The 14603-nt window shown below is 37.0% G+C and overlaps 1 protein-coding gene across 1 annotated transcript in view; it reads left to right on the top strand.

Annotated features, from left to right (window-relative positions):
• Positions 1–14603, top strand: part of CORIN (corin, serine peptidase) — a 136755-nt gene that overhangs the window by 114306 nt on the left and 7846 nt on the right. The window contains 3 exon segments of the mRNA XM_035897699.1: positions 324–453; positions 11627–11749; positions 14309–14358. Of these exon segments, the coding sequence (XP_035753592.1) occupies positions 324–453; positions 11627–11749; positions 14309–14358 (303 nt within the window).

The following is a 14603-nucleotide window of genomic DNA, read 5'->3' as shown; positions in this document are numbered from 1 at the left end:
TTTGTGGGGTAAAACATCATTTAACAAGATTAAGGCTATCAGAAACTCATTTGAACCTGTGCTGGTGAGTCGAGAGTATTCTGGTTTATTCTAATCCTCAAGATGCCTTTGTTGTTTAGTATTTCATGCTGTTCAACATTAGCGAGGCTCTGATAGCCATGGTTGCCTTGGTTTTAAATTACATAGCTATTGAGCATATAAAATCAGCAAAAGTGCCGGCATCTTGAAAAATTCTTTTGAATGTAGTTGTATGTTTTCAGTATGCCATTTATAAAACTAACCATGTGAAATAATAGTGAAGTTGTTCTTCTCTTTCTTTGCAGTTACCCTGTCTAAAAACATGAATTCCTTGATGTTCCTGACCATTCACAGGTCAGCTGCTGATAACCATGTTTGTGCTGATGAGTGGCAAGAAAATTTAAGCCAACTGGCCTGCAATCAGATGGGTTTAGGGTAAGGTCAGTAGTGTGTAGCACTGATGAATTTCTTAGGAAAATTGGAGTGCTGGAGTTAGATGTGAATGATCATGGATCACTGCAATGTTAGACCTAGTGTGGAAATGGTTCACAGAGAAAAGAGATAATGAAATTTTGTGAACTATGGCAGGAACAAAAGCTCACTAAATTCTAGGCGCTTTCACCACTTTATAAACATCACATGATTGTTATTAAAAGGGTGTGTTGAAAAGATAACCATGTCTTGCCAAGCCTCAATATTTGAACTTGCAGTTATTGCTGAGGCTCAGAATTTTTTGGCAATGTGATACTCTATGTCTTCCTGAAAAATTAAAGCAAACTTGTCTTAGGAAAATTTCCTGCATTAATTTGCATTCTGCAATTAGTACTGTAAGCTAGACAACCAGATAATTTTAACTTGGTTATCTCTGAACAACGAATTGTTAAAGAGAGAGATTGCTGTGTGGAACTCAGAAAAAAAAAAAATAGCCTCTGTGCATCGTTCATACCTGCATGCGCACTAAAGTAATAGCTGCTTTATGGAGTAGTTGATGTCAAATATAACTGTTGGATAAAACCCAAGTTCATCTGCTCTGATATCCAAAGCTGTCTTCTACTAGAAAAAGACAAGCCTGATGGTATCGAAAGATCTCTTTTGTCAGTGTCTGATCCTCAAACTGTAATAAGAAGTGTCTTTTTTGTCTGCCTTTTACCACTGCATATACTGACACACAATCCTGTTCTCTGTCCCTTTCTCAAAAAACACAGGAGGATAGACCCTGCAACAGTGTCTACCCTTAACCTACTCTGTATTGCCTTGCACTGTGTGGATGCTTGACATCGGTTCTAACAGATGCCCTGACTCCAAGACCACCTATGCTGAGTGGGCTGCCTGCCACTCTAACACACAATTCTGTACTCCTCAAGCTAGTTTAGTATATCTAAATAATATTGACATTATGCTTTAACTTTATATAACATCCTAATAGGCTTAAATTCCTTTGATACCTTCAGAAATAGTTATTGTTTTTACAGCTACTTTGTTGTCTAAGAACAAACTGACGGTCTAAACATTAGAATGTTTTTCTTCTTAACGTTTCAGTCTCATAGTCCTAGCATAAAATTTGCTTAACTTTCCTACAATACTTGCTGCTAGGAAAATCAAAATGTATTTAATTATTACAAGACCTCCGATTCCTTCCTTTTTTCCTTTCCTTCCTAGGTGTGCCTAGGCTGAAATTAGCATGAGTAGAAATTTATACCCTCCTGATTCTTCTGTGAGGCATGCTAACAAATGTTATCAACCCTATGGCTTTTAAGAAACATATGAGAGAGAAATAATTGTTAAATCTCACAAATCCTTTGTCTAACAGGAGAAGATATTCTACAAATCAGTTTTGCTACAAATTCTTTTTTGTAGTGACAGGTGATTGTGTGAAGGACAGTTCAGATCTGAAGTCTACAACTTCAGTCTGACTCTAATGCTAATTTCTAATTCTTCCTGGAAGTACTTCAGAAAACCAAAATAGTGTTTGTCTTTCCTTTCTTAATGCCTGATTTTGTCAATCACCTGAAGCTTGATTTTCTTAGTTATTCTCCAAGTTTTTTTGAAGTAGTGCTGCCAAAAATACAGTAAATTAGCTTTGAAGAAGATCTATAAGAAAAACAAGGATTATAATGAATTCACCAGAACTAATTTCAAAAAGGAGTAATACAAGTTAATATAATTATTTGTTTTGTCAACATTGCATAGGGATTCAGTGAAAATGTCACAGAGAGAGTAATAGTTTCTGTATGGTGAAGTGGAAGATTGAATGATAAATTGGAGTTTCATGCCACTGTGAAATCTGATCTAAAGTCATAAACTTCACCTGTTGTCCATTATGTCTCGCGTACATTATTTATTTGACTTACAATAACAAGAAAGTCTGAGTGTGAGGTTGATAACATTCGTGTATTTAATAGGCTATTTCCAGTCACCACTGAGAGCACAGGTAAATTAGACTGTATATTGCATAGAGCTCAAAGAATGATTAAAAAAAATCCTTAATATAATTTTTGGGGTTTTTTTTAAATAAATATATTTGAAACAGTGCTTTTCTTCAGGTATTCCCAATGGGAAATACTTCATTTTACTCCTTCAGGAAATTAAAGCTGTTAATAGAGAAATTCTGTCCATATTATAGCACACTGCACAACTACACAGTTTTGTGGCTATGCAGGTTTCTTTAATGATGATTTATGATGATACTTGATTTTGATTTAATAGTTCTCATTTATTCTTAGAGAAAAATAGTGCGCATCAGAGATCAAAGTTGAGATTTCGTAATAATTTAGACCAGGAATTACAATGAATGGTAGCATATGGTATTTTTATTTTCCATTAAGGTCTGCAAGCTATTTTTCATAGCTGTGTCTGGTGCTTTCCCAAATGACAACTCCCAATTGCTATATAATGTGGGAATGTTTAAAATGCGAAAGCAATGTCTGTCTAACAGCTTGTAGATATTTTTAATTCTTCAGCCTAGATTAATCTGAAAAGAAAATGAAGATAATTAAATGACAGTGATTAAAGTTAGGTTAATTTAGCTGATAGTGGTAAGACATTTTAGAGAATATCAGTCTGTCTATTTGGGGGGTATAAGCATTGTGTCTGAAGCAACGTTAAAGGTAATTCTATTCTGCCTATTGCACAAAATTTGAGCTATTTTCCTGGCTGTCGACCAAGTCTAATTCCACAGATGATGTGTTTTTCCAGTTTTTCACAGCACAACACATGCAATGTGTTGTGTGATGCATGATGCAACATAGCAGAAAACTGCAAGTTCCAAGCATTGTCTGAAAGGCTTTGCACTAAGGTGGCTGTTGCTTGTGTTATGCAATGTGTGTTCTTAGCAGTTCTTATATTTTCTTCTAGTGCAAAAAGAATGTTAGATAAGACGTACACTCTTGTTTATAACGCTAAGAGCCTAATGGGAACTGTTTGTTCAAGTCTTCGGTTTCATAGTTTACAGCCAGAGGGGACTATCAGATCACCTGATATGACTGCCTGTTCATCTCAGGATAGATAATTTTGTTTAGAGACTTCTGACTGAGTCCCAGATTTAAATAGAGTAAAGCATGTCTCTGGCAATTAGGTTTACACAGGTAGAGAACGGAACAGCAATCGCCATCAGTGTCTCAGATCAAGGGTTAGCTACATCCTGGCGCACGCTGCAGAGGCCATGCGGCTGAAGATGGGCATGCTGTGCAGGTTTAGAACATTACGTTAGAAGACTGTAGATTTGTTTTATAGTTTAGCTGAAGAAAACCATTTTCATATACTCTCAAGTCCGCATTTTTTGTTGATGGAACAGTGATCATAAAACCGTGGTCTGCTCAGATCTGAAATTTGACAAAACCAGAAGTTAGTGGAGTTGTTCTGTTACTCAGTGGCGATGTAGTGGAATAGTTTGTCTGTCTTTCCTGCACTAGGATGACATAAACTTCAGCACCTTGTATCCAGCAGGGTACAGGGGAATTTTATGATCTGTTTGTTCTGGTCTAGCAGTATCAGCATAAAATTGCAGCTGCTTACCAAGTTACTTGCTTATAAAAGTCTATAAGCTCTGCTACCTCCTCCTGCTGCTGCTGCTCCCTTTCTTGGAGGCTGCACCACTGGTGATCCGCTGAAACAGGTAGCTCCTTTTCTTTCTTTCCCTGGCCATAGCATCCAGTGTGAGTGTATTTGTGGAAAGGAAGGGCCAATCTCTTGTTGCTGCCTGGCCTTTTGCCTTTCCAAATATTTCCTCACTCTCTCTCTTTGGTACTAAGCTTTTTAATAATATTTGCTAACTGAGCAGTCAAGCTGCTGGACCAATAATCTTGTGTTCTCACATGAATTGCTATGCTTTCTAATTACTTTCAAACTATTTCTGCAAGACAAATGATGGAAGTTTAGTTTAGTGTCTTATTTGCTTCAAAACATCACAGAAACAAGAAATGGAATGCTTCTGTCCTTACCCGCATTAGGAATTTGAACTTCTGAATTTAACCTACTTTATTTTCTCCAAGAATAAAGATGGCATTTAGTAAATCAAATTCCATGCCAAAGATGAAGTATTTCAACTCATTAATTCAATCTGGATTTCTAGACCCACTCAATGGAATGTAAAATATGCTTGACCTACCTTGACTATATTCACATTGTCCATGGCCGCAGTGTGTTCTATTAAATCTTGGAGGATTTAGCAAAATAGCAAATTCTTCAGATTACTTTTTTTTTTTTTTTTTAAGAACAGCAGTGAATAACTCTATCAAATAAAATGTACTGAAAGTAACATTACAGGCTGTGGTAGATGTAGAAGACTCTTTTAGTAATTTTGAGCAACCATAAACCATATGTCTCATCTTTCATGTACATATGTAGTTAAAATATAATTATTTGGATAAGGCTTTTTTTTTTTTTCTAAAAGAAATTTCAACCTAATAATTCCTTGCAAATTGTGACAATTGCTTCAAATAGTCATTAAGCATATGGTCACTTACCTCATATAACACTTTCTAGCTCCATGATTGGATAGTTTAATTTCTTTAAGTAAAAAGATAATTCTCATTTGGGATTTAATATCTCCAACAACCTTGGAGCTGTCTGAATGTGCTCCTGGGCAACTGGCTGTAGGAGGCCCTGCTTGACCAAGAGGGGTTGGACCTGGTGACCTCCAGAGGTCCCTTCCAACTTCAACCATTCTGTGATTGACTAAAAGAAATAGAAAAATACAAGAACAGTGCCAACCAAAGAAATGTTCTTATTCCAATGATTGATCAGAAACCCTTTTTCAAACTGCCTTATGTTACAGCTTGTACAAATGGCATTATAAAACCCATTTTTTTTCCTAGGGGCTTACAAACCAAATTTACTGAGTTTAACACTAAACAGATATTAAATCTGTCGCTCCTGAAAATTTATTCTGGAATCTGCAAGCTGAAGTGTTTTTTCTGGCTAATGTGTCATTCCCAATAGAACTGTGGGAGCATTTCTTAGTGAATAATAATTCTGTAAAGGACAATGTTGAACAAAAATAACAGAGAATTTTGTTTAAGTTCAATGAATAGTTTCAGCAGGGGAAAAAAAGTTGAAAAGGCAATTTTTTTTTTTCAACTTTTGAAATGAAACACTTAAAATTATATTTCAAAACACAATTTTTCTCTGAAATGTGTCCATCTTTTTAAAAATAAAAGCTAAATAACCTTAAATGAAGGAATTTGCATTTAATTTGAAGGTGAAATAAGACTTTCAGCTAAGAAAATCTATATTTTATTTAAAGTTTTAAATTTAGATGGCCCAAAATGGTCTTTTTTAAGTTTAGCTACAAAATCATACTTTATGAATCCTATAACTTACAGAGACTCAAATAACAGAGAAAAAGCAAGCATATAACATTTTTTTCAGTGTAATTACGTGTTAACTCATTCTTGAGAGGGTTGAGTAGTCTATGAGGACATAAGACTAAGCATTTTGAAACCTGGAAGTGTCACACCAATTACCTACTTTCCACCAAAAACCGTGAGAACTATTTAATCATACAGGTTTTCATTTTCTGTCAAAGTTGTGAATCTTTTTAATTTCCATTTTCTATTTCTCCATATGTTTTCACATTAAAATTTCAGTTTTCTCTGATTTCAATGCTGTTAAAATCAACATTTTGATCTTTTACTCCATATTCTATGGCACAGCTATGGCTTTATAGAATTCTGCTCAAGACCAAGAAACATCTTCACCAGTAAGTAAGTACAGACAGGAAACAGATGCTGTTCCAGCTCTGAAATAGGCCTAATTTGTTTTATATTAGTGCTCATACACACATTATTCATTACCTTCTGGCGTAACACAAGGTTTCCTTTTTCGAGCCTGCTGTCACATGAGGCTTAATACAATAGAATTAGAGAAGCTGAGCAGACAAATGTTACTGTTACTTTGAAGGGAGAAGGAATCCAGTTTATGGATTATACTTTATTCTAAACTTGCAATTTAATACATTTGAGACAGTTTTCCACAATGGAATAGGGAGAGTGAGGTAGTAAAACCATTGCTGTACAGAAGTATCCCAAATTACATTACTTTTAATGATGAATAGAATATTAACTTCATAATCTAAAATTAGTCCCTGCCTTCTGTTTTTTTGGGTTTTTTTTCCCATTATGATTTAGTATGCAAGTCATAATGTTCCTTGTGTTTCACTATAACCTATACTATAAACTTTGACTGTTGTGCACAATGATCAGCAGGTAGCAGGCTAGAATGCTTTGAAAATTACTACTTTAATATTTCCATTGTACAACTTATGTAATGAAATTACCCTAAACATTACTTTTCCCCATTGTAACCATGTTTCCAGTTGTAGAAGAGAGACTGGGGTTTATTTTTCTTTTTTAATTCTAAAAGACCTTCTCTTAAACACACATAAGGGAGTCCATAGCTTGAAATTAAATATATTAAAGGAATATTCTAATTTTTTAATTGAAATTTGAAAAATCAGTAAAATCTAAGTTAGAATTTCTCACTTGGGTACACATAAGTGCTACTGCAAATTAAAAATTCTTGCCATTATGATTTTATGAGTGACTGATTTTGTAGAAACATTGAATAACATTTTTAAAAATTGCCTTAGATTAAAGGAAGCTTCTTAGATTAAAGAAATTAGACACATTAGAATTATATGTGCCCTTTGATGTTCATTAGACCTAGCAGACATCTTTCTGTGAAGCAGCAAGACTAATTTGGCTGAGGCACAAGCAGTATGGTGACCTGAAACTGGAAGTGGAAGTCTAGAGAGAGTGGAGATGTAGTGCCAACTTACAAGAACTGGTATAGAACAACAACATGAGTATCTGGAGAAAGAATCAGAAAAGCCAGGGATATTAAAAAAAGCAAAGCAAACAAACAACACCCCCAAAACAAAACTACAAAGAAACCTCAGCAAAACATATTATGCTTCTAAGATGGCAAAGACTTAAGAATTAGGGCTAGAGTAAGAAAATAATAGGTTATACACTGCTTTTCAAAGTAGCTAGTTTTGCTGAAATTCATCCAGGGGCATTTAAGATTTATGGCTACAGCAGATCTCCACTATGGCTGCCAATAATGGTAGCCAGTAGTTTTGAGAAGTTGCGGAGAATGACTGAACACTGTTAGGTATGGCATCTTTCATTAAAAAAGGAAAAAGAGGAAGATGCAGAGATTTACAAACTGGTTGCCTAGCTTCAGTTATCAACAAATAACAACAGAAGAATAAGGGCTTAATGATAGAATATATTCATCAATAACAAATCATGTCAGATTCTCTTAATTTATTCCTTGAAAGGGCAGAGACACTATGGATAGGGAGTAAACAGTAGATGTGGTGTATTTTTAACTTTCACACTATGTGAAACGACTTTTGAGATAAGTAAGGAGATACGGACAAAGATGAAATGATATGAGACTGTTGACAATTCATTGTCAAACCATAAAGATGTTTCGGTGGGGGGCTCGACACGTCCCAGTGTGTCTGGGGTGATATTCAGTGTTGTGAGTCATTCAGATGATGGAGTGGAGAGCATGCTTAATAATTTCTCATTCAGCATCAAGCTGGGAGGATCTGAAAGCATTTTGGAGGACAGGATTAGAATTCAAAATTTTTTTCAACAGACTGGAGAAATGGCCTGAATCAACCAAGAGTGTTCATGTGTAATCCCTCTGGTATACTCAGCTTGTGGTAGGTTTTGACAAGATGGGGATAGTTCAGAGTAGGTCAGCAGGAGTAGTGAGAGACCTAGAAAGCATGGTCTGTGAAGAAAGGTTGAAAACTCAGGGTGGTCAGTCACGGGGAGGGAGGTCTAGGAGCCTTCAAATACATAACAGGCTGCTGCAAAGAGGCAAGGAATAAACTGTTCTCCATTTCCAGTGAAATAAGACAGGAGTAATGAGCTAAAATGACAGGCAGGAAGATTTAGAACAAACATTAGAAAAAAATTGCTAACTGTAAATCCTGGAATATATTGCCTGGAAATGCTGAGGGTTTTCCATCATTAGAGATTTTTACAAACAGGGGAGACAAAAATCTGTCAGAGAGAATTCAGATATAGTTGAATTTATTTTGGATTAGGGGAATGGATCAGATGGCCTCATAAGATTCCTTTCAGCTGAGTTTTCTGATAGTTAACTGTTTGGTGTAAGAAAGCCTCCTGGAAGATTTTTTTTCATAGGTCCTAGTCCCATTTCATTCTTGAAAATAGTGCAGAGGACCTAATGAAAATCTAGGTGAAAGACATACTTATCTTTTACCACTAGCCTTGGTATTTCCATCACTTTAGATGTAGAGGTGAAAAAAAATCATAAAGTGTTGCAGTTTGTTGTGTATCTTTTGTAAATTTACTTAACTATGGCACTTTTGATATGGTCTAGGAGAAGCCCATAGACTGAGACTACAGGCACCCTAAACTGTATTCATTGGGTGTTATGTTTGAGTGGTTTGAGCTCAAAAGCTTTAGTGTGGTTCTTTTGGATATAAAGATTTATTGCAGGTATTTAATATGAGACTCATGAGACAGTCAGTTATCGTGGTCTGTTCAGTAATAGAGTCTTAGAACCCCCTGGGTTTTAAAATAACATTCAGTACTCAAATGGTTCCATCCAAATAGTAGCACCATTAGATGTCAAGGGCAACTTTGGGCAGGCCACTAAAATAAAAAATTGGCAAGAGAAGTAATTTCAAACTCAAAGATGTAGATTGGTGTCTTAAAGTAATTAGCAGTTCTAGCCTTGTGGTTGGAGTCTGCAAGAAACTCAGTAAAGCAAAATATTATGAAGAAATTATACATTGTGAGTTGACGTAGCTCTTTCCATGGAAAGATCCTTCTTCCCTTTTCTTTAGAGTGTGTCCACAGAAGAAATTGTGTGCTTTGGCTCCAAGAGGGGCCGAGTAGAACCTGTTGTGTTTCTGGAACACAGGATGGGTCTGGCTAAAATGAGTCCCCATTGCTCTACCTCCCTCCTTTTCTCCGAGTGCTTTACAGTCCCTGGTGCAATGTATGCTCCTGGCATAGCGGCCCCTCCTTGGACACTGAAAGTCTCAGACCCAGAAACTCACACCAGCCCAAGTCCTTACTCCTCCTCTAACATTTTTAGCTGCATTCTCTCATTCTCTGGCAATTCCCAGTATGCTCTGGTCTCTACACAAATGCTAACCATTGCCTCCACCTTTCTTCAGCTAGCAATGAGGCTCTTTGGTCCCCTTTATTCTGGCTATTTCTAGTTAAAACAAGTGGTGGCCCTTGCCTATCTGAAAGAAAACCTTGTTTACATCATCAAGGGGGGGAACGCTATATAAATGTTTATAGACAGCATTCTAAAGACATAAATTAGGGCATACTGGTTTTGAGTGTATTATCTCAAGCTGTGACCGCCAAGAAAAACAGGCCTAGCCATAATTTTACTTTTCCTAAGTATAATACCTTGTATTAATAATTATAAAATTTCATACAGGCTTAAGTGGTTAAGTAGGTTGTTGCCCTGGTTTAGAAGTACATATCTGCTTAATGGTGATTATAGCATCACAAGCTGTAATTCAGAACTGCAGGTTTCAGCAAAGTAATCTGATATTTGGGATAATATGGATTTGGATCCATCAGCTGGCATGAACTCTGCACCTTTTTGCACATTTTTGAGTCACATTTTATAGATCAGACACTGCTTACAGCTGCATAAAATATCACTATATAAAAAATACACAGTTATGAAATGGTGAACATAATTGTTGACAGAAGATCATGAGACAAAATGTTGTCTTAAGAAAAGAAAGTTTGTGTATGTTTGGTGGGAAAAAGAGTGGAAAATAAGCAAGTTATAGAAATGAAGAGAGGAGAGTTTTATGTGTTTGCAGGACAGTTTTATGTGTTTGCTATAAGCAGGCACTGAGGAAGACAGCTCTTCTTGCAGCAAACAGCTTTCTCTAAATGGGGAAAACCGACAGTCTTTAAAAATGCTCGTTATTATCTGCCTGCACATTCTGGGTAGTAGATCATGGAATGATGTTTGCTTTATATGCCCAGAGAAGGGTCTGAAAATTAAGTCATGTAACAGGCAGGATCCTGGGCCGTGACCTCGGAGCCCAGTTAATTCTACCAGCCCTGCTGAAAACATTTCCATATGGATGCACTGACAACTTTACCATAAAACAGAATTTGATGTTTGTTAATTTATGCAACCAAGTGGGTAAAGGATGCGCACTTTTGTAAATATTTTGAAAGAAATATAGTTAATACTGAAAATTGGACTTAAAGACAAACTAATAATCTGGCTGGCATTACTAGGTACTCTCATGAGAGACCGGGTTCAGGGGCAAGTTTTAGGATGCATCACTGAACTTTGTTCTCATTCTCTTCTGCATGAACTAGGATTCAGATTTTGGCCTTTGACCAGTGTTCAGGAGAGCAGTCTTTGAAAGTCCTTGTCATTCACACAGATTGACGGCTAATCATGGATGGTTCTGTGGTGGAAAGTTGCATGACTTGTAAAGCCATTTTAAAAATACCCTCTTTTTTCCATTTAGCAAGTGAGATTTACTAAACCAGCAATTTCTTCAGTGGCTTGAGTCTATCAGGCAATAACTAAACTGAGCAAGTGGATATATGAAAATGCTCCAGAAGGACAGGTTTGACACTGTCACCCGTGATTTGTTCTGTTTCACAAAGCAGGCAGCCTGGACTTAGAGTTACTATCAAGTATTACTAACGAGACCCTGACTGCTCTTTACTGTTAAATTTTAATGTATTTCCAAAGATAGGAATGTAAAAAAATATTTTTTCTTTTAACCTCTTCTACATATGAAGATTTATTTTTTGTATTTTTGGAGGCAAGAAACTGTAGAGACTGTTCGTCAATGTATGCACTACAGTAAACGCCATCACGTTCCTAATTCCAATTCTGGTTCTTGTCAGAAAATGCAACATAAGTGACAGTGATATGTTATCTGGCCTGGCTTCTTGGTGTGATTTCATTCCTCTAACTATGATTCTGCCACACGTGGCTCTGACGTAACATTCAGCTGTATATCTTTGGAGTAAACAGGAGGCATTAGGGCCTCTTCACCTTCATAACTGTAACACAGAGACCTACTGGAAGGTCTATGAATGTCTTTCATTTGTTTCAGAGGACCATCCAAAACAGAAATTGTAATGGAGGATGAGGAAATGCAGCATCAAAAATGGCTGAATCTGCACTCAGACTGGAAGAATAAAAATGCATCCGCTTTACATGCTCTTCTAGTGAGTGGGTAAGTAACATAAATGAGATTTGTTTCACTGCTGTAGCTAGTCATTTCTCAATGGAGGATGATAAACTCCCTTTGGTAAGCTCTTTCTTTCCCAGGGTATCTGTACATAAATCCCAGCACATAGTCCTGTGAGTTGTTAAGATACAGTCTATAATGATTTTAGTGTCTGCTACAACTGTAGTCTCTTTTGAGTCTGCCTTGTGAATCCTTAGGGGCCCATTCTGGTAGATCAACAGCATTTGAGTGACATAGAGATGATGTCCATGAAGCACCTGGACCAAACAGCTTCATGAAATGTCTGCTGACCAAGTCTAGCAAGTACTGTATAGCCAAACCTGCAGCAACATCTTACTGTCCTCTGCAGCCCATGTAGTTTGGATTCATACATTTGGAGTGACCACAGATGCTTCAGCAGAAGCTATATCCACTTACAGTAGGTTTCCTTAGCAGCTCCTCTGGCTTCAGACGGTGGTATATTCCTTTTAATTAACTCGACTGAACAGGTAGTTGGTAATGAGAAGCTAGGATCTCATGGTTGAGACATTCAAAGTGTGACTTTGAGACTGAAGAGCCAATGAACTTAAACATCCAGGACAAAACTAGGAGAGCCACCTAATCCTCATCTGCAACCGCGTTCTTCAAAAAGCAGATTAATTGTTTCCCTGTTCTCTTTCAAATGCCTAGGAGATTTCAGAACATCCTTCTTCCATATTAAATCCTTCTGTTTCACCAGGAAAGACTGCTTGGCTAAATGCAGAGGTACAACATGTGTGAAGACACACATCTGAGGAATACACCTACTTTTCTTTGGCTTGGCTCCATTTTTTTCTGTAATGAAACTTTTCTGTAATGGCAGAATACTAAAAAGATTGTGTCTGCAAATATCTACTTCTGCTTTCCTACAGTTCAGCTTTGTACCAGTTCTGTTTTACATTAGTATTTTCCCCATTCATTTATGTTTATTTTTATTTCTTCATCTAGAAGGGCCATTAGAGGATGGTGCCTGATACTTGAAAATTTTCTAACTTTTTTCTTCTCTTTTCTCACTGTCTCTCCCATTAGCCTAATGGTATATAAATGCTTTTCTCCAGAGTAATACAAGAATAAACACCTTGGGTTGTGACCAGATGCAAAGGCAGGTCCACAATCATATTCTGTTCAGTCACTGAAGTGCAAAGCAAAGATTTCAAGGTACTTTGCTATGTTTGAAAGTGGTCTGCTGGGAAGTATGTGTGAAGGGATAGTTTTGGAGCCTCTGAGTTACAAAATCTAGTAGCAGAACATCTAGTTTCACCCAAAGTACAAGTTAAAGGAGAGAAAGCATCAGTAATTAGGATCGTTGATAAAGCTATTACAGAGATGAAAGTAGTATGTAGGAACAGATGTTATGTGTGCAGGCCATGCACACATAAAAGCTTAAAGTTTTCTCTTTTAGAGCCAGCTACCTGATAAGTCAAAAAAATGAGTGTGCATCAGGACTGTGGCTGGTCTCAGTGATATTCTGTTTTCTTTTTTAATGGAGTGTGATGCCCCTCAAAATTGTGCACAGAATTTTCTTTCCTGAAATTCGTTGTCTATCTCCAGAAACAGAATTTTATGGTCTGTATTCTCAGGAACAGAAAGTAGGCTGGTTTGCATGGTATGCAAATAGGGCATATGCAAGGTAAGGGACAGAGGTCTGGTCAAATCACAGATTCAAGCTCGTCTGGTGAGCTTGCTGGCACTCCGTTGTTGTGCCCACATTAGTATCTGTGACTTAATCTGTAACTTAAAATCAGATGCAGCCTCTTTTTAGGTGTTTGCAGTTTTAAAGGTACTGCCTACCTCCTGAGGTTACAGCCTTCAGAGAATTACCTGGGGAACAGCTAGCCCGTGTATCCAGTCTAATTTAGCCCTGCGTCTGCCTCAGAAAAGCACACATATGGTAGGAATGAAAAAGTGGTGGAAATAAAAAGGCGGTCAGCAAGCTGAGCAACAATGCTCACTGGTTTAACAAGGGTCTCCCTTCCTTTGACAAAGACTCACTTCTTCCCTCTCTCACCTGAAATTTTTCAGCAGAAATGATATTTTTTTGTTGGTTTAATACTTACTTTTGCCAACTTCCTGCATTTTTTCAAAACACCCAAACTTTTAGGGCATGAATGATCATCTGTTATCAAAGGTATTTTAAAAAAAAATTCTATCCTTCAGCTGTAAGGAAGAGGAGAATGGCAATCTCTGTGCTTTCAGGTGCCATATATTAAGACTTGAAAGACTGTACACCCCAGCTGACCTCAGAGCTGGATCAGTGCCCAGAAAGCAAGGTAGTCTGCAAAATATGTAGCACCCACTCATGAAATGCATTGTAAAGCTGAACTAATATTTTGGATTATCTCCAGGCAGACGCTGGAAACCGTGGATGTCCTGGCATAAGAAGCTCCTTGTGTTTCTTTTTACAGTTTGGGGGAATTTTAGCAGCGGGTTCACAACAACGAGTACAATACCCATGCTGATTTGCAAATTACCAAAATTGACATCAATTAATTGAGATTTCCACCATGTTCTTCTTTCAATATTCAGACAGATGTGTCGAAGCAGAAGCAAAGTGGCTCTCTTCTGCACTAAAGAAGGTAAGACAGAAGTGCATATAAAATATAAAAAGATTTTTTTCAAGCTGTCCTAAATTACTTTAACAAATGCCAATGTTTAGTGCAGATTCATTCGGAAGTTTGACTAGAGTTCTACAACATCCAGTTTTGCATTGGTGGTTATTTTTTCCCTACTCTATTCAGTTTCATCAGCTGTTCCTGTTTTTTGACTATGAGGCTGTGTATTGCAGTAGCCCAGTCCTGCTCCCACAAAATGAATTTTGTCA

The sequence above is a fragment of the Egretta garzetta genome, unplaced genomic scaffold (assembly GCF_000687185.1).
Source record: "Egretta garzetta isolate BGI_Z169 unplaced genomic scaffold, ASM68718v1 scaffold557, whole genome shotgun sequence".
In the NCBI taxonomy this organism is placed as follows: Eukaryota; Metazoa; Chordata; class Aves; order Pelecaniformes; family Ardeidae; genus Egretta; species Egretta garzetta.
This window is presented reverse-complemented; position numbering and strand designations above follow the sequence as displayed.